A 21,478-nucleotide genomic window follows, 5' to 3' on the forward strand; every position below is an offset into this window, starting at 1 on the left:
GAGACAAATTGGAGTAATCAAGGTGACAGACAGTGACACATTCAATACTGCCTTGCACACTGTTACCTGCATCTAGCTGATCTGGGGTGAAATCATTAGTGCAAACAGTTGCGAAATGTTTTTCATTAGACAAATTAAGGTAAGTCCCTCCCCGTTTCGTTCCATTTCCTTCCATTTAAGAAACGCTTTGCAGCAGAGTCGGCGGGAATAAATAAACCCCTGATCACCCTCACACATAGTTCACTTTCATAGCAGCCGTGTACAGCATCATCACTTTGCTCGTTGTATCATTTCTTCTCGCATCTACAACACAACAGCTGTCGGTGACCAGGTGCAAAAACCTCTCCAGGCCAATCCTTCATACCATAACCACTAACCGCTACACAGCCTACATCTTTGTTACCTTATTAACGTTATCATCAACAAAATAGAACCAGTGAAATGAATAAAGCGGAAAGCTTACCTTGACTTGGAAGAGTTGTAGTGTTGGATAGCCTTAGCCAGTTAGCTAACATAAATAGCATTCCTGAAAGGTAACCTAGATTTCTCTCTTCTCTCTCTCTCTCTTTGCTGCTTCTCCTTAATTTTTGATGAAAAAAATTAGTTCAAAACTGTTCAACTATTGTATTTTTCTCTCTTTCAGTCAACTACTCACCACACTTTATGCAGTGCTATAGTGCTGTAGCGTATACTTTCAGGAATAGGTTCATTCTCTGATACTTTGATTGGATGGACAAGATAGTTCATACTGCAAGCTCTGATAGGTTGGAGGATGTCCTCTGGAAGTCGTCATAATTACTGTCTATGGAAGGGGAAGAGAACCATGAGCCTCCTAGGTTTTTTATTGAAGTCAATGTACCCAGAGGAGGACAGAAAATATCTGTCCTCTGGCTAGACCATGGTGCTACCCTACAGAGTGCTGTTGAGGCTACTGTAGACCTTCATTACAAAACAGTGTGTTTTAATCAGTTATTTGATGACGTGAATATGTTTAGTATCCTTTTATCTATTTTAACACACACACGCTCACACAACCACAGCCATTCCGGTATTTTTATTTAGAGGTCTGGATTGTGGATCTGTGATGCGGTGAGTTGTGTGTGTGTCAGTCACAGGCAGCAGCTCAGCTCCCATCTGGATTGGCCAAGCAGAATACCTGCAACCTGGCCGTCCAAGCAGAATACCTGCAACCTGGCCGTCCAAGCAGAATACCTGCAACCTGGCCGTCCAAGCAGAATACCTGCAACCTGGCCGTCCTTGCAGCCCCAGACACACGCACTGCAACTGAATGATCCTGCTAGCAGATTGGGTTTCCTGGCTGTGTTTCTCTCTGTCGGCCTCTCTCATATTGATCAGGGTTTCCATGCTATTCTTAGCCCCACTGGGCCGCACGGTCCCCAAGCACTCAGATCTGCACAGCACAGTGCTGCTGCTCCATTCCATGGGAACATAGGCCTAGTTTCATGCAGTCTCATGCTGTAGGGGTTGTCTGCTATTGTAGAGCAGTCAAGATTAGGGCTGGGAATTGCCAGGGACCTCACAATGCGATATTATCATGATACTTAGGTGCTGATACGATATGAATTGTGATTCGATACTGGGATTTTATTGCAATTGGATGTTCCAAAGACATTGCTCACCATATCTCTGCTGCAGAGGTACAAGAAAGGAAATAAAAGTGCTGAAAACAAATGGACTCCCTATTTAAAAAGAATATAGAGAACAAGCAATGAAGGAAAAACACTGGAGTTTTGGAGCAGTCAACTAGCGCAAAAATATATTGCGTTATTGTTAAAAGAATACGATATGATATATGGTAAAAAATGTCAATTCTGGGCTGATATGTAAGTGTATCGATGTTGTCCCCCATCACTAGTCGAGATGATTTTCAACTGTAGTCTAAATGCTTTTCAAAACACATTGAAGGAAATTGTCACTGAAGTAAAACAAAAACAAAAAGCACTGATATTACTGTTTTGTTTTGTTGTATTAATATTTTATATATGTATCAAGACAGGCATCGAAGCCAGTGTAGTGTATTACCACGTGTAAAATTATAGTAACACTTTGTTAGTGCCAAGATAGGGACAAGTTGAACACACTGGACTTTGTACACTGAATTATACTTTGTTGTTGCTTAACGCAGGAACTGTACTGTATAATAATATTTCACTTATGTGCTGTTTAACTTCTTCAGATTTAGTTTGACAGTAGCATATGTGTGTTTAGTATATTTAGTAGTATACTACTAATTGTTACTTTGTTACTTGGAAGAAGCTCAGAAAACCAACAAACTCGAGGAGAGAGAGAGAGAGAGAGAGAGAGAGAGAGAGAGAGAGAGAGAGAGAGAGAGAGAGAGAGAGAGAGAGAGAGAGAGAGAGAGAGAGAGAAGATATAGCTCCCTTTCTAATGACGAGTCCAGATGGCTTGACGATAATGCAAATGTTTGCCACATTGCAGCATTGTTACACAAATCATACAATAAAACTGTACAGAGAGGGAAAGTGAGAGAGAAAAAGAAGAGAAGGGTGGGGAGAGAGAGAGTTGGGGGAGGGGAATAACAGTCACGTAATGAAGAAAGGGCATTTCAGGACAAGTGCTACGTCACACCCTCAATCTCTCCTCCGTCCCCTTTTCCCTCCCTCCCTCTCTCTCTCTCTCTCTCTCTGTCAGTAGCCATTATGGCGCAGTACAATATCAGATTTTTGAAACCACCGTTATGCCAGAGAGGGTGAATCTTAGTTCAGAGTATGATATTAAAGTTACAATAACACACCAGTTAGTGATATATGGAGAGAACAGCATGTCAACACAGAAAGTCTTTCAGCTCTTTTGAAAGTGACTTTCTAACTCCTTCAACCTCGTGGATTGCATTTGTGATTGATTCCACCCTCATTTTGATTAGGCCCATAACGGTCTATCGCGTGTTTTTTTTTATCCCATACAGATGGAAGGAGCCTCAGTCTTGATTGATGTGTTGTTTTATCATTTCCATGCAAAAGGAATGACAACCATCTGTTATTTCATTCCATTTCTACAGTCTTAATCAGAGTAGGGTTTCAGCAACAACAACCCACTGTATTATCTTGGTGACTCTAACTAGTTTAGGGTAGTTAACTGTAGGGTGTAGATTGGTGATAATGACAATGTTCATGGCAGTGATGCTTCCCCTAATTCCACTAAATCTGATATGGTCAACAGGCCCAACGTCTCCTCAGTGTAATCAGGCAGCGCAGAGTCCCAGGACAGGCTTCTGGCACTGCAGATAATGAACCCCCCCTCCCTCTAAACTGGGGAGCTGTGAGGTGAAAGTAAAGCAGTATGGTACAGCGTCCCGGCAAAATAAATAATGGGGGTATGCCGTAACCGTAAAACATGAGCCTGTCACAATAATTAAAACAAAATGTCAAGAAAACGGTGGGCTGTTACACTAGTATTTATCATTACCGCATGTCAGAGGCATGGAACAACAGGTGGTATAACTCCAAAATGTGATGTGGTTTGACAAGAACACTGACATTTTGCCGAGGCAGAAAAGTGTGGGCGACACAGAGACGCGTGCGGACAGCAATGGACACTTCAATTCTGGCCTAATGACAATCGCCAAATGTCATTACACTTGTTGGTGTTTTGTGTAACAGATATCTGTTTAGAAGATATGTTGCTCGTGGATGAACGTGCCCGGGTAACCTCGTAAAGGAGCCCTTTGAAGTGATTGCTTTATAAATCAGATGTAAACATCATGACTGGTTGATGCCAGAATTAAAGGTCATACATTTTAAAAGTTAAATGACACATCTTTACGACTAGGCCCACAGAGATCCTATTGAATCAATAGGGATTCTATATGTAGTACTATGATTAGGCCCATGAAATTGTTTAGTAAGGAGGTCCTGGCCCGGGAAGAAAACTTTCACCCCTGGATGTGACACACACCACCACGTAGCCTACGCCAGGGGTGGGAACACTACGTCAGGGGTGGGAACACTACGTCAGGGGTGGGAACACTACGTCAGGGGTGGAACACTACGTCAGGGGTGGGAACACTACGTCAGGGGTGGGAACACTACGTCAGGGGTGGGGACACTACGTCAGGGGTGGGAACACTACGTCAGGGGTGGGAACACTACGTCAGGGGTGGGAACACTACGTCAGGGGTGGGAACACTACGTCAGGGGTGGGAACACTACGTCAGGGGTGGGGACACTACGTCAGGGGTGGGAACACTACGTCAGGGGTGGGAACACTACGTCAGGGGTGGGAACACTACGTCAGGGGTGGGAACACTACGTCAGGGGTGGGGACACTACGTCAGGGGTGGGAACACTACCTCAGGGGTGGAACACTACGTCAGGGGTGGGAACACTACGTCAGGGGTGGGAACACTACCTCAGGGGTGGAACACTACTTCAGGGGTGGAACACTACGTCAGGGGTGGGAACACTACCTCAGGGGTGGGAACACTACTTCAGGGGTGGAAGACTACGTCAGGGGTGGGAACACTACGTCAGGGGTGGGAACACTACCTCAGGGGTGGGAACACTACGTCAGGGGTGGGAACACTACCTCAGGGGTGGGGACACTACGTCAGGGGTGGGAACACTACCTCAGGGGTGGGAACACTACGTCAGGGGTGGGAACACTACGTCAGGGGTGGGAACACTACTTCAGGGGTGGAACACTACGTCAGGGGTGGGAACACTACCTCAGGGGTGGGAACACTACGTCAGGGGTGGGAACACTACTTCAGGGGTGGGAACACTACTTCAGGGGTGGGAACACTACTTCAGGGGTGGAACACTACGTCAGGGGTGGGAACACTACCTCAGGGGTGGGAACACTACGTCAGGGGTGGGAACACTACTTCAGGGGTGGGAACACTACTTCAGGGGTGGGAACACTACTTCAGGGGTGGAACACTACGTCAGGGGTGGGAACACTACTTCAGGGGTGGAACACTACCTCAGGGGTGGGAACACTTCTTCAGGGGTGGGAACACTACGTCAGGGGTGGGAACACTACTTCAGGGGTGGAACACTACGTCAGGGGTGGGAACACTACGTCAGGGGTGGGAACACTACCTCAGGGGTGGGAACACTACCTCAGGGGTGGGAACACTACCTCAGGGGTGGAACACTACTTCAGGGGTGGGGACACTACGTCAAGGGTGGGAACACTACGTCAGGGGTGGGAACACTACGTCAGGGGTGGGAACACTACGTCAGGGGTGGGAACACTACGTCAGGGGTGGGAACACTACTTCAGGGGTGGAACACTACGTCAGGGGTGGGAACACTACCTCAGGGGTGGGAACACTACGTCAGGGGTGGGAACACTACTTCAGGGGTGGGAACACTACTTCAGGGGTGGGAACACTACTTCAGGGGTGGAACACTACGTCAGGGGTGGGAACACTACTTCAGGGGTGGAACACTACCTCAGGGGTGGGAACACTACTTCAGGGGTGGGAACACTACGTCAGGGGTGGGAACACTACTTCAGGGGTGGAACACTACGTCAGGGGTGGGAACACTACGTCAGGGGTGGGAACACTACCTCAGGGGTGGGAACACTACGTCAGGGGTAGAACACTACGTCAGGGGTGGGAACACTACCTCAGGGGTGGAACACTACTTCAGGGGTGGGGACACTACGTCAGGGGTGGGAACACTACGTCAGGGGTGGGAACACTACGTCAGGGGTGGAACACTACTTCAGGGGTGGAACACTACTTCAGGGGTGGGAACACTACGTCAGGGGTGGGAACACTACTTCAGGGGTGGAACACTACTTCAGGGGTGGAACACTACGTCAGGGGTGGGAACACTACCTCAGGGGTGGAACACTACTTCAGGGGTGGAACACTACGTCAGGGGTGGGAACACTACGTCAGGGGTGGGAACACTACCTCAGGGGTGGGAACACTACTTCAGGGGTGGAACACTACGTCAGGGGTGGGAACACTACGTCAGGGGTGGGGACACTACGTCAGCGGTGGGGACACTACCTCAGGGGTGGGAACACTACTTCAGGGGTGGAACACTACGTCAGGGGTGGGAACACTACGTCAGGGGTGGAACACTACGTCAGGGGTGGGGACTCTACGTCAGGGGTGGGAACACTACGTCAGGGGTGGGAACACTACCTCAGGGGTGGAACACTACTTCAGGGGTGGAACACTACGTCAGGGGTGGAACACTACGTCAGGGGTGGGGACACTACGTCAGGGGTGGGAACACTACCTCAGGGGTGGGAACACTACCTCAGGGGTGGGAACACTACTTCAGGGGTGGAACACTACGTCAGGGGTGGGAACACTACCTCAGGGGTGGAACACTACTTCAGGGGTGGAACACTACCTCAGGGGTGGAACACTACTTCAGGGGTGGAACACTACGTCAGGGGTGGGAACACTACGTCAGGGGTGGGAACACTACGTCAGGGGTGGGGACACTACTTCAGGGGTGGAACACTACGTCAGGGGTGGGGACACTACGTCAGCGGTGGGGACACTACGTCAGGGGTGGAACACTACGTCAGGGGTGGGGACACTACGTCAGGGGTGGGGACACTACGTCAGCGGTGGGGACACTACCTCAGGGGTGGGAACACTACTTCAGGGGTGGAACACTACGTCAGGGGTGGGAACACTACCTCAGGGGTGGAACACTACTTCAGGGGTGGAACACTACCTCAGGGGTGGAACACTACTTCAGGGGTGGAACACTACGTCAGGGGTGGGAACACTACGTCAGGGGTGGGAACACTACGTCAGGGGTGGGGACACTACTTCAGGGGTGGAACACTACGTCAGGGGTGGGAACACTACTTCAGGGGTGGGAACACTACGTCAGGGGTGGGAACACTACGTCAGGGGTGGGAACACTACGTCAGGGGTGGGAACACTACTTCAGGGGTGGGAACACTACCTCAGGGGTGGGAACACTACTTCAGGGGTGGGAACACTACGTCAGGGGTGGAACACTACGTCAGGGGTGGGAACACTACTTCAGGGGTGGGAACACTACGTCAGGGGTGGGAACACTACCTCAGGGGTGGGAACACTACTTCAGGGGTGGGAACACTACGTCAGGGGTGGAACACTACTTCAGGGGTGGAACACTACGTCAGGGGTGGAACACTACGTCAGGGGTGGGAACACTACGTCAGGGGTGGGAACACTACTTCAGGGGTGGGAACACTACTTCAGGGGTGGAACACTACTTCAGGGGTGGGAACACTACTTCAGGGGTGGAACACTACGTCAGGGGTGGGAACACTACGTCAGGGGTGGGGACACTACGTCAGGGGTGGAACACTACGTCAGGGGTGGGAACACTACGTCAGGGGTGGGAACACTACGTCAGGGGTGGGAACACTACTTCAGGGGTGGGAACACTACGTCAGGGGTGGAACACTACCTCAGGGGTGGGAACACTACTTCAGGGGTGGGAACACTACTTCAGGGGTGGAACACTACTTCAGGGGTGGAACACTACGTCAGGGGTGGAACACTACTTCAGGGGTGGGAACACTACTTCAGGGGTGGAACACTACTTCAGGGGTGGAACACTACGTCAGGGGTGGAACACTACGTCAGGGGTGGAACACTACGTCAGGGGTGGGAACACTACGTCAGGGGTGGGAACACTACCTCAGGGGTGGGAACACTACGTCAGGGGTGGGAACACTACGTCAGGGGTGGAACACTACGTCAGGGGTGGGAACACTACGTCAGGGGTGGGAACACTACGTCAGGGGTGGGAACACTACCTCAGGGGTGGGAACACTACGTCAGGGGTGGGGACACTACGTCAGGGGTGGGAACACTACGTCAGGGGTGGGAACACTACGTCAGGGGTGGAACACTACTTCAGGGGTGGGAACACTACTTCAGGGGTGGAACACTACTTCAGGGGTGGAACACTACGTCAGGGGTGGGAACACTACGTCAGGGGTGGAACACTACGTCAGGGGTGGGAACACTACGTCAGGGGTGGGAACACTACCTCAGGGGTGGGAACACTATCTCAGGGGTGGGGACACTACGTCAGGGGTGGGAACACTACGTCAGGGGTGGGAACACTATCTCAGGGGTGGGAACACTACGTCAGGGGTGGAACACTACTTCAGGGGTGGGGACACTACCTCAGGGGTGGAACACTACTTCAGGGGTGGAACACTACGTCAGGGGTGGGAACACTACCTCAGGGGTGGGAACACTACCTCAGGGGTGGAACACTACTTCAGGGGTGGGGACACTACGTCAGGGGTGGGAACACTACTTCAGGGGTGGAACACTACGTCAGGGGTGGGAACACTACCTCAGGGGTGGGAACACTACGTCAGGGGTGGAACACTACGTCAGGGGTGGGAACACTACCTCAGGGGTGGGGACACTACGTCAGGGGTGGGAACACTACCTCAGGGGTGGGAACACTACGTCAGGGGTGGAACACTACGTCAGGGGTGGAACACTACGTCAGGGGTGGGAACACTACCTCAGGGGTGGGAACACTACTTCAGGGGTGGAACACTACGTCAGGGGTGGGAACACTACCTCAGGGGTGGAACACTACCTCAGGGGTGGAACACTACTTCAGGGGTGGGAACACTACGTCAGGGGTGGAACACTACGTCAGGGGTGGGAACACTACGTCAGGGGTGGGAACACTACGTCAGGGGTGGGAACACTACGTCAGGGGTGGAACACTATGTCAGGGGTGGGAACACTACGTCAGGGGTGGGAACACTACGTCAGGGGTGGGAACACTACGTCAGGGGTGGAACACTACTTCAGGGGTGGGAACACTACGTCAGGGGTGGGAACTCTACATCAGGGGTGGGAACACTACCTCAGGGGTGGGAACACTACCTCAGGGGTGGGAACACTACGTCAGGGGTGGAACACTACGTCAGGGGTGGAACACTATGTCAGGGGTGGGAACACTACCTCAGGGGTGGGAACACTACGTCAGGGGTGGGGACACTACGTCAGGGGTGGGAACACTACGTCAGGGGTGGAACACTACGTCAGGGGTGGGAACACTACTTCAGGGGTGGGAACACTACGTCAGGGGTGGGAACACTACGTCAGGGGTGGGAACACTACGTCAGGGGTGGGGACACTACGTCAGGGGTGGGAACACTACGTCAGGGGTGGAACACTACGTCAGGGGTGGGAACACTACTTCAGGGGTGGGAACACTACGTCAGGGGTGGGAACACTACTTCAGGGGGAAAGGTAGCTAGATAACTGTCGTCGTGTAACTCATGTCTTGGGGTGGTATCTAAGAATCGCAAAGCCACGGCTTTGAGAGTGCGTCATGCAGATACAGTATTTCTATGAAATATACTCCGTCACCCCATTCTCCGACCGCTTTATTGAATTGATTCAATCCAGACTTATGTGCTTTTTGCTGAATTATTTAGCTATAATGTGCTCAGTAGGTCTACCTCTCAAAGTCTATATCCACCATACCCAAGATATGAGTCAGTCCCAGTTCCAGACCCCAGGCCTCTCATATCCCCTTTTCACAAGACAATTTTCCCTCCAGAGGGATTCATTTTGCCTTGTAGTTGAGGTTAAGCCTTTAGGCACCAGTGCCAAGCCACAGTCCATCAACTGGAGCTGCCATCCATCCATACAACACATCATATCACCCAGGCAGGCACCAGGCAGACACCCAGCTATCTGTGGGAAGAGGGTTGCCTCAGATGACCTCCTGTGTTGATCCTCTGCTCTCTCTCTCGACACTTGTGGCACGCGCTGCAAGTTTGATAGGAGTGCTGAGATTAGTGGTGTGAACGGAGAGAATGTTAAGTGAAGCTTCACTTCCAAGGCAGTACTTTCAGCAAATGTTCCAGTTTGAAGAAGTATCTTCAACAGCATATTAGACTGAGCAGAATCTGTATCTATACTAAACATGAGACCTACAGAAATCTCTCTCTCTCTCCTCTTTGTTCCCAGACTGCACTTTGACAGCTCACAGATTGGTGCTCGTCAAAAGAACACAAACAATCTTACAAAAACCACTCTGGTCGTTCAACGACCTCCCTTTTTCTTTCTGGTCGCTGCTGGCTCACCCCTAACATGTGGCGTAAAGATTCCAGAGTGTCAGACCACCTATGTCTGGCTCTCATCAGCCTCCCTGACTTCATTGGCTCACTTCAATGCTGCACCAATAGGATGGATGACAGCATCTGCATCTGCCAATTAAATGTCCTGTAGTGACTGATTACCAGGGGTGAAAAACTGCACCTTCTCATTGAAGCCATGGAAGTTCAAATCTGACAGGCTTGTTAGCAGAAAACAGGATCCCCATTAAAATGAATGGGAAAATAGCAGTTTTCGTGGTCATTCTTCATGTGAATAGAAATATGTTTAGAAGACAATCATGGTACCAATAATTGCTTTTAATCGACCAGATGTATGTCCTTGAACTGATTATTTTTCTAATTGTACACAGAAGACGTTATAAGGATAAATTAGTTGCTAATGGCAACCTACAGTATCCCGGTCGGCCTTTTAACTTGAGTTACTCAATGAAAGGGGGCAGCACTGAGCTAGCCTGCAACTTCACTTCCTGGAGTAACCAGGAAGTGAATGGTGTCATATGATCAATGGCTTTGTCCATTCATATAAACAGTCATTGCTGATTACACTAGTGCTTTAATTTAATGTATTACAGTAGATGCAGTTTAGCCTAAGATCCATTGCTGGTTTGCAGAAACACTCATCAGACTCATCCTGTGTGTATGTGACAGCTGTACATTTCTACACTCACCGTACTATAGTAGTGGTTGTGGCTGGGTCATCTAAGCCAAAGCATGCTGTATCAGTAGTGAATTCTGCATCAGAGCCCCGTGAAACTACTGACCTCCACACTGCCCCCTGTGGTTACAGATGGACACACACCCAGGCCAGGGCTACCTGGGAAAGTTTTTTTTAAATGGTAATGATATATTATACTAGTATAACTAACTGGCTTGGTGAACAGTATGTGAGAAGTGATTATTGACCACACAGAATAACAAGGCATTGGCCCTCTGTGTAAAAAATTAGCTGGGCAAACAGAGAGCAGTGAAGTGAGACATTAACATCCTTGGGAGGTCTGTCCATGAAGTTGTTCCTAGGGCGTACCATTGTGGTCTGATATATGTTATTGTTTGCCATCAATTCAGCTGTCTGGCTCACGTTATTGTCATTCCAGTAATGTCCACTTAAAACTAGAGACAGAGGGTGTAGAGAAAGGGGTCAGCGAGCTAGCCGGTGGCTTCTAACCACAGTGAAATGATGCTATAGATATACTCTATTGTTGCCAAGCCAGAAAAGCCTATTTGAAATGGAATCTGCTGTGAATGGAAGACAGAGGGAGTGTGAAGGACAGCCTGCCTGCATGGTGGTAATTCCTTTCTATTTAGAGTCCTGGTGGTGGGAAGACTCCTGGAGCTGTCTCCAACACAAACAGGCACTACAAATACACTACAAATTTGCATTTTCTGCTGTGCATGAATATTCTCAGCAACAAAAGAGTGATCAAATTAATGTTATCAGGTGACAAATTAATGTTATCTGTATGTTATCAGGTGACAAATTAATGTTATCTGTATGTTATCAGGTGACCAAATCAGATTAGTCAAATAAAGGGTTAAATACATGAACTATGGAAAAAAAAAAAGCTTGGCTGAAAACCCCCATCATGCTGTTCTCCTACTTTAGCCACATACCAAAGACTCTCATAGGATGGAAAGAAAATGATGTAAGACATTCAGATTGTGGTTAATTGTAAAGATGTGCGTGTGTTTTATCATTCATTATTTCATATGCGAGGTTGTGTGCACACCGCTCCACGTGTCCACGCAAATGACATGTTGCGCTCAAATTGCAGGGAGAAATCTTTATAGCCGATCCAAAAGGGATGGTGGGTGGTTTAAAACCTTACATATAAATATATATTTTAATATGTCTATGAAATCCTTCCAAAAATAACTTGAAAAGAACACAGCGTTCGCATCTGGTTTTTATATTGTGCTTTGTGGAAAAGCAAGAAAAATAAAGTTTTATAATTCTTTACGCACAACACAAGCGAGGCCTTCTCTGGAGCTATTAATGCCCAGGACGAGTCACTATAGTTGTTTAATAGCTTTCCCTGTTGGAATAAAAATCCCCTGACCTCCCGTGGCACGACTCACGCTGACAGCACTAATTGTAGTCGGGAGAGTCCATGGCTTCAATGATCACTTTCTGCCTCTTACAAAATATCTCTTCCAGTGTTTCTCGTTTGACTTCCTATGTGGTAACAAGTACCAAGAGGGAACTCAGAGAGGGGTCGTTCATTTGACTGCAGATCATGGCAGAGTCAGCGTTTGTGTTCCTTACTGTCTTTGGTCATACTGTGTGCTGCACCATGAGCAGTGTGTGTGTGTTTTGTTTTACCCTGCATGAGCAGTGTGTGCGTGTGTGCGTGCATACCCACATGCAGACACTGTGTCCTCTGTATCTGAGTGAGTATCCTTCCCCCAGCTGGGAGCTATTCCTCTCCTGATTGAGAAAAATGCCTGATGTGTTTTTACTGTCATGCCGCCCCCACTCCTTAAAGACCCACTACCACAGGAAGCTGCTCTCTACTGCAAGGAAATGTCAGCTGGTCCAATTATCAGAGCCCACCATTTTCACACCAATGCCTGACTTCCTGATATCCACTGTAACCAAGTCCTTTCCTGGAATCTCAGTCTGCCAGCAGCGGGGCTGGAAGTTTGGCTTTTTGCAGCTGCGTATTGTGCTTCTTTACCGTTGACATATTTTTGAGCTGCCTGACTTTGCCCATTCATTTTAGTTGTCTTTTTTGGTATCGTGACACTATTTGACGACAACCTGACCTCTACCCTACTTGACTTTGTAGCTGTCATCACATTCTCTCTCCCTTCATCTTCTCTGCGCTTGCGTCTCACTTTTTCTTCTCCAGATCCCTGTATGTTCTTCTGTCTGTTTTACGGTGGGCTGGTGCTGTTTATCAGGTTGAGAGCTGTGCGGTGTGTTTGACAGAGGTGACTTAGGGCTCTCCTCTGCTCAGTTCTCCTCAGCGTAGCCTCTCTCTCTCTCTCTTAGACTCCATATAGAACACTTCAGTGCTCCAGCACATAAAAGGATGGCTGCGTCAAATTAAAGTCAGTACTGCAGCGCCTGATTCTCTCATGCTCAGCATTTTTTTCTGAATGAATTAAAAGGAGAATGCTCTCCAAGCTGACTGAGGGTTCTATAATTCTGCAAAGACTTTCACTTGTGTAATCAGAGCGAGTGACCCTCACTGTGTATGTTTCAGCAACAACCCAGCTTTAGGCTAAAACTGTAGGAAAATCTACCTTGAAATATATAGTACAAGCAGGATTAAAGCAGCCATCTACCAGCCAAGCCAGTGCAGTCAGCAGTTGCTTTGTTTGCCAAAGAGGTTAGCTATTTTGAATATAAATTAGCCTCTGCACCTTATTCTGAATAAATTCGGACTAGTTTAACAACACCATGGTTAGACCATTTGGCCAATAAATGTTTTCCGTAGAATTGGTTTCTATGTGGATTCTGGTCCAGCAGGCCAGTCCTCTTCTATTTGGTGTCTCCCATTCTAAATGTTAACCAGGGAGTTTGTGGGTGGGGAGGGCTGCTGGGGCTGCCCATGCAGATTCAGACTGCCTGCATGGGCTGAAATGGAGGGGGGAAGAAGAGAGGGAGAAGAAGTGCAAGCAAGAGGGGGAAAGAAATGGAACAGACAGGGAAAGAAATGGAACAGACAGGGGAAGAAATGGAACAGACAGGGAAAGAAATGGAACAGACAGGGAAAGAAATGGAACAGACAGGGAAAGAAATGGAACAGACAGGGAAAGAAATGGAACAGACAGGGAAAGAAATGGAACAGATAGGGAAAGAAATGGAACAGATAGGGAAAGAAATGGAACAGACAGGGAAAGAAATGGAACAGACAGGGAAAGAAATGGAACAGACAGGGAAAGAAATGGAACAGACAGGGAAAGAAATGGAACAGACAGGGAAAGAAATGGAACAGACAGGGAAAGAAATGGAACAGACAGGGAAAGAAATGGAACAGATAGGGAAAGAAATGGAACAGACAGGGAAAGAAATGGAACAGACAGGGAAAGAAATGGAACAGACAGGGAAAGAAATGGAACAGATAGGGAAAGAAATGGAACAGATAGGGAAAGAAATGGAACAGACAGGGAAAGAAATGGAACAGACAGGGAAAGAAATGGAACAGACAGGGAAAGAAATGGAACAGACAGGGAAAGAAATGGAACAGACAGGGAAAGAAATGGAACAGACAGGGAAAGAAATGGAACAGACAGGGAAAGAAATGGAACAGATAGGGAAAGAAATGGAACAGACAGGGAAAGAAATGGAACAGATAGGGAAAGAAATGGAACAGACAGGGAAAGAAATGGAACAGACAGGGAAAGAAATGGAACAGATAGGGAAAGAAATGGAACAGATAGGGAAAGAAATGGAACAGATAGGGAATGAAATGGAATAGACAGGGAAAGAAATGGAACAGACAGGGAAATAAATGGAACAGACAGGGAAATAAATGGAACAGACAGGGAAAGAAATGGAACAGACAGGGAAAGAAATGGAACAGACAGGGAAAGAAATGGAACAGATAGGGAAAGAAATGGAACAGACAGGGAAAGAAATGGAACAGACAGGGAAAGAAATGGAACAGACAGGGAAAGAAATGGAACAGACAGGGAAAGAAATGGAACAGACAGGGAAAGAAATGGAACAGACAGGGAAAGAGGCTATCAAAGTTTTTGTTTGCTGTAATATCTCTGCGTTGGCTTTGTTCTTGTCGTTCCAAAAAAAGTTGGTTTGAAATTTGAATTGAAGATGTGAAATTGATTGGGGTTGTTGAAGGGAGAGACGGAGAGAGATGGAGAGGTAAAATGAAGGGAGAGGGGTGAGCTCGGTAGCTCTGTTGCTGGGGCAGAACTCCATTGATTGGTTTGTTCTCTGAGCTCAGCTGCAGTGAACTGAACAGTCTTACCACAGAGAAACACGGAGACAGACTGCTGAGAAAGATTACAAGAGGGAGCCCCTGGTGTTATATCATGGCACAAGCACTAGATATCATTTTATTAATCTGCATTTTCCCATATTACTCCAAACTAGTAAATCATACGATATGCTTGAACATACTACAACAATAAGTAAACTGTAGATATTGATGTTTTGGGGAATACTGTGGTTGAGAATTGAATATGAGATTTATAAGTTCTATCCTATACTGAAGGGGGTGCCTTCCCACAGTGGTCTGTCTCACAGTACATCAGTAGAGCCTAGATGAGCTTTGCTGCAGCACGCTCAATTGTGCTAAAAAGAACATTACTGTGATTAGCTTGTTACACACTAGAGAGGCTAGCAGTTACACATTGGATTTGAATTGACTGTTCTATTCCATTAGACAATCGGTTTGATCGATACAAGGTAGCCATCTCTATACCAGAAGCTTGATTATTGTAATGAATTAGTGTGTTATCGCTACATATTAAAGCCTCATAGTGGGTGGGTCGTGTTCATGAAGTTATTTTTCCTAATTGCTCCAGTAAGGCATGTCTGTGATTCATATGAAGTGATAAGGGAACAGACAGGTCATAATTGTTTCCGTGTTTTGACCTATGTTGTTCCACTGTCACATCATCATAGCTTCGGTTCTCGTTCCTGCTAGAAACTGAGCTGCTGGAGAAACAGCTCCTCTCACCTAGTGACTGATGGGTAATGGGTTTGGGAGAAGCCAAAGATTGTCTCTCCAGGCACCATGGGAAATGTGAATAGATAGCCTTGCCTCAAAATCCCTAGCTTAGCTTCCTCTGACCACTTCAGCTGGCAGTGTTGGCTTTAGCCAGCCAGCCACTGTATTTACAATAATGTCATGAGATCAAAATGAAACCAAATACTGGGTGCATTGTAGAAATTCAAATTCACCAGCCTTGTGGTTTTCCTGTTATGGGAAAATATATACTGTACAAAGGGTTGTGTTACAAGAATCTCTCAGTTACGAGTATACTTGCAGCTTGGACCACATCTCTGGTAGTTTACTTCAGACAAGCATGTGTCCCCTGGTTGGACTGATGAGGGAAGCTTCCCTGTGCTTGTAATGCTGTCTGTTCTGTGTTGTAATTTAACTGTGACACACTGATTGCAGAGTAACTCAGCTAAAATGAGTTTCTGGTTAAGTCACTTGCATAGCAAACATGTATTTCTCTCTCAAAACCCTCTCTCTGTGCATCTCTCTCCCCCTCTCTATTTCTCTCTTTCTTCCTCTCGTTCTCTCTTTCTCTCTGTCTGCCAACAACAATTAAGTGGCACTGCTCTGTCTCTCTCTCTTTTCGTCTTTCGTCTGAAGGGGTGATTTGGCACAGGAGCATGCTGGCACTCTTCAACAGGGTTAGTTGTACTTTGTGTGTTCTTTCTCTGGGCGAGAGAGAGAAAGAGAGGGGGAGGGAGAGAGTGAGAGGGGGAGAGAGAGAAAGAGAGGGGGAGGGAGAGAGTGAGTGAGTGAAAGAGAGACGGGAGAAAGAGCAATCTAAAATGGCTGCCAACACTAAAGTCCTCTGCACATGAAATGTCTGCCAAAATGTATGTTTAGTTTAGCGAACCCTGGCCAGAGAAATAACTTACTTGGAAAGAAAATAGCAACAACAAGTGCCACAACATATATATATATACATATTAATAATAAATGTGTAACGATGAGGTCGGGAATATGAGGGCGAGGATAGAGAGAGAAAGAGAGGAGAGATATAGTTCAATTCTGAAAGTGCGTAATAACACATTTTCAAAGTGTTTATCTTGATCTTTTTTTTAAATAACACGTTTAGGGACAAGTAGATCCATTTTGCCCTCATTGAACCCTGTTCAAGCTCACGAGGGGACAGCTGCAATGTCCATGTATTATCCTATCTGACAGTTATGAATTTCTCACGTTTGAATGGTACCTCAGAGGTGTTGGTGATTTGTTCATTAATTAACTCTTACAATCCTGGAATGATAAAACCATCAAAACAATATGACTTGAAAACATAAAGACACAATGTTAACAGTTAACAAAATGGCAGTCAACTACTTTCGGAGAGAAAATGGATGGTCTCTTGTTTCGGCCACGTTTTATTGCATCATCATGGCATCACCCCCCCCCCCCCCCCAAACACCCTTACAAACCCATATATCTTTTCAAAAATATGATAAAGAAAATGCATTAACTATGTATTTGTTTTCCCCAGCAATGTCTTTGGGGCATTACGTGTCTTTGTGTGTGTGTGTGCCAGTCTCTCTCGCCTTCTCTTGCTATAGTTCCCTCTTTATTTTGCTCTTTGTGCCAGGGATTTTGTCTGAGGGTGGCCTGCCTAGAATCCGCTGCAGCTTTTGGCAAGAGTGTTTTGAGTATTAAAGATAGCAGAGGAGAGAAACAATTGGAGAAGTTTCATTGGCAGGGTATGTCTGACTTGGCCAGTCAAATCAAGATGGCTGTTTTTGTTTATGTTTCTTTTTTGCAGTTTTTTTCGTTGTCTTTCTACTACAGTAGATTAGCCACAGAACAAACCACAGCCCAGAGGTCGACCATACTCCTCAATCAGTTTGAATGCTGCCTGCCAATTCTTTAGCACATCGCCCCATGATAGTGATTATAAGCTTGAGCACCATCGAAGTGGCTGTGGAAGAACGTATAAGGGGGATAAGGTAGAAATAAGGCCATTCACTACAGAGCTTCATGAAGAAGACAGTCATTGCTACCTGTGTGGTGGTCTGCTGTGGTTGTCACACATCGCAGTAGGGTGTCATGCTCACTCGTCCAGTGTAGAGGGAAGTCCAGAGGAAGCTGGGTGCTCGTTCTAATGATGGGGAGTCAGTGTGAAGATTACAATGAGGCGCTCTCTCCACAGACTCTAAACTCCAACTTGTGGAATGTGTGTGGCTTTGATCCGCTAGTGGAATCATGCCTATCTGATAGAGGAGGGCCCTATTTATTTACTTTGACATTTTTACCACTGTTCCCTTTGACTCTTTGTGGTAAATCTAGTATGCTCTGATTTCTCCCTAAGAATCCCCATTCTGGTTTGTACTGCACTCTATTTATTTAGCTTGTATTATCTGCATTTGCCAGGTTAAGCAGATATAAAAGTACATTGTATTGGATTGTGTGGCCTTGCCATTGTTGTGTTGCTTTATTGAGTGTACATTTTGGCAGAACAAAAAGATTAGCCTGCCGAGTGGCGCTGCAGTCTAAGGCACAGCATCTCAGTGCTTGAGGCGCCACTACAGACACCCTGGTTCGATTCCAGGCTGTATCACAACCGGCCGTGATTGGGAGTCCCATAGGGCAGTGCATAATTGTTGAGGCTGCAGGGTAGCCTAGTGGTTAGAGCGTTGGACTAGTAACCGAAAGGTTGTAAGATCAAATCCCTGAGCTGACAAGGTCTGTTGTTCTGCAGTTAACCCGCTGTCCCTAGGCTGTCTTTGTAAATAAGAATTTGTTCTTAACTGACTTGCCTAGTTAAATAAATAAAAACATTGAGAATCTATTTAGACTTGCCAAACAAGGCAGTTTTATAATGAGCGATTTGGATCATGTTTCACATTTTTGTGGCAGGCCAATTTATTTTTCTGAAACCACACTGGTTATAATAGCTTTAGCACTATCTATAAACTTTTACATCAATATAGTACTTATTTGATATTTGTCCCATTATTCCTCACTAAATATGTTCATTTTTGGAGACTGTTTCTAACTACTTAATCACCCTCAAATGATCCTTTTACATAGAAACTGAAACCAATTATGTTGGGTTTAGACTTATATACCCCCCCCCCCACCCCCTGTGTCTCTCTTTCTCCCCCCTCTCTCTTCCTTTCCTTCCCTCTCTTCAGAGTCAGAGCAGAGCAGTAGCCCACGCACAGGTATTGGGTCAGATCAGGAGGATAGCCGAGCTGCCACCATGGGTAAGGGGCCCCATCGACTCGCACACACATCCAAATACCAATACACAATGACATATTCATACACATTTACACACTGCCAGACAGTGACATAAGCACTGAGCTCGTTATTCATCTAGCACACTCAATACCTTTCACTGTAATATTTGGAATCCAATACATTCCAGGTTGCTGTTAGGCTCAAACATTATGGGCATGTGCTTTACTGGCTTGCTGATACTCTGCCATGTGTTGTGTCTTTGTCTTGTGATGTCTCTTAAAAGTGAGAAGTTACTGTAATGTTTGTTGTGTTTTGTCACAGAACTCTCCATGGTGACTCATCTCTGTGTTTTCCAGATGCTCCTGAGTTTCAGGAAAGCTTTGTGACGTCAGGAGTTTTTAATGTAGCAGAGCTGGTGCAAGTGTCCAGAAGTAAGATTTTACACCTTTTATTTAGCTACGTGTGTTTTTTTATATATTTGTGGTTGAATGGATGGACAGAGTGTGTTGGTGCAATATCATATTTTTGTTACCGTTCATTCTTAAAACGTCATGTGTGGCTGCTTTCCTTATAACTCCCATAACTTACACAGCAACATGCTTAGGAGCTGGACATGTGTCACATAAACTATGGTGATTCAAGTTCTGACAGCCCTCTTCCGTGAAAAATGAGCTAGCTCACAAACTCTGGCCCTCAGGCAGCGGGTGGAAACTCCCAGCCTCTCTGGCAGCAGTCACTCTGCTCCCCTCAGTAGCTCAGCTCCTAGTCTCTACATTGCTGCCTGTTCTACTACTGCTATTCAACCGTAACTCCATCAGATGGATACACAGAGGTAGGAAACACATGGATGGTATAACAGCCGAGGTGACACAGATGGTAGGGAACATCCAGGTCCAGGATTGCGGGAGATACTAACGTAATCCACTTACAGCATTAATCACAGTCAACATGCAGAGTAAACCCCTCCTTACTGTCTACACCCCATCAGACACTCAATATGATTTCTGACCGGGAATCAGATCATAGGGCTTTAGGATGACATTATTTAGGACTTCCTCATCACTCATGTTGTTTTATCTGTCTCATGGTGGATTGTGGATTGTGCAGATGTTTTATCCATTTAATATGTTCTACTCACAATGCCAAGGCTGCGTGTTCTGTGCTTTGAGCTTTGTGATTGGCTGGGGATGCTGTGCTCACCAGGCTTGGCGTTAGTGAATTAGGGCCACATTAACACAGCCCCCACATGGCCAGCCTCTAATCACTTTGTATGAATAACCATCGTCTCCCAGCCACACAGACCCCACTGAGACCTCTATTCACTTACCCTCCAATCTGAGTCATCATTTACATACGTTATTTCATTATGTTTAGAAATGGAGTTTAATCAGATTTGAAAGGCAGCGCAAGTGAAGGGAGCTGAAGGGAGTGAAGCTCACCCATCTGTCATATGTAATTGATCACGCTTTCGGTTTCCACAGTGATAATGCCTTTCTCCGAAGGGTCTTCATCTTTCATTCAAAAGAAATGCTCTTCAGTATGAACGACACGCTCTGATGAGCGTTCATTCACTCACACACTGATTTGAAATACTTTATTTGAATCCACTACAAAAAAAAGGATCCAAACATTTCAAAGGTCCCTGTATTCATGGCACTCAAAAGGTACAGGAAGCAAATCCTTCTCCAAACAGCTAGGCTGCCCACGACAACTGAAACAGAGTAGTACATAGCCAATTGCTTTGCCCTACTTTTTGTCAGGCCCACCACCTGGAGACCACGCACTGCAGGCCTGTGTACGTGGCCAAGACTGCCAAATATCAGCACCGCCTTCTTGTACCTCCACCCGAGGCTGTCCAAGAGTGCCGCGAGAGGCGGATACTTCCGCAGCTTCTCGGCAAAGGCCTGCTCCATGTAGCCATAAAATGAGCACCTCTTCCTTACCTCCCACCACAACAACAATATCTGGCGTATTTGGCACACAGGAAAACACATGAACATCAAACCAGCTTCCCTTTACACAAGAATGTTTCTGCATGTGTGCTGTTGGTGAGACGTCTCACCTCGCTGGCGATCAGGTCAATAAGGCAGTCATGTCTAGCAATGTACAAATCCTTGTATGAACAGAAGCCATTCACAACATGGGCATTAGATTTGACTTATGTAGAAGACAAAATGGGTACCAGAGTGCTAGATTATATTGTGTTGGTATACGTAACTTGCAGCCTTGCCTTAACAGTAAAGGTGAGAATGTTCTCGCCAACGGCATCATTCTGGTACATGGAATGGGAGACAGAGTGGTCAGCACAGTCCAGAGCAGTGAGTTCCCCTGCAGCCTCAGGCCAGTCCAGTGTGGTCAGTAGCGGCATCCGTCTGATACCAAGGATTGTTGTCCTATGTCACTATCGTCAGTGATTTATGTTCAATGGTGAAGACAGGCATGGTGGATGGAGGGCCGGATCTCCATTGACAGACCACCTCTGTCTTCGTGGTGTT

The 21,478-nt window shown here is 46.8% G+C and overlaps 1 protein-coding gene across 14 annotated transcripts in view; it reads left to right on the forward strand.

Moving 5' to 3' along the window:
- Nucleotides 1-21,478, forward strand: part of LOC139406588 (nuclear factor 1 C-type-like) — a 122,583-nt gene that overhangs the window by 71,155 nt on the left and 29,950 nt on the right. For 12 of the 14 annotated variants that reach the window (XM_071149342.1, XM_071149336.1, XM_071149338.1 and 9 more), the window contains exons 3-4: nt 18,935-19,006; nt 19,340-19,414. The exons of the other annotated variants lie outside the window; for them this stretch is intronic. In XM_071149342.1, the coding sequence (XP_071005443.1) occupies nt 18,935-19,006; nt 19,340-19,414 (147 nt within the window). The remainder of the gene's footprint in view (nt 1-18,934; nt 19,007-19,339; nt 19,415-21,478) is intronic. 14 annotated transcript variants of the gene reach the window in all.

The sequence above is a fragment of the Oncorhynchus clarkii genome, chromosome 4, assembly GCF_045791955.1.
Source record: "Oncorhynchus clarkii lewisi isolate Uvic-CL-2024 chromosome 4, UVic_Ocla_1.0, whole genome shotgun sequence".
NCBI lineage: Eukaryota > Metazoa > Chordata > Actinopteri > Salmoniformes > Salmonidae > Oncorhynchus > Oncorhynchus clarkii.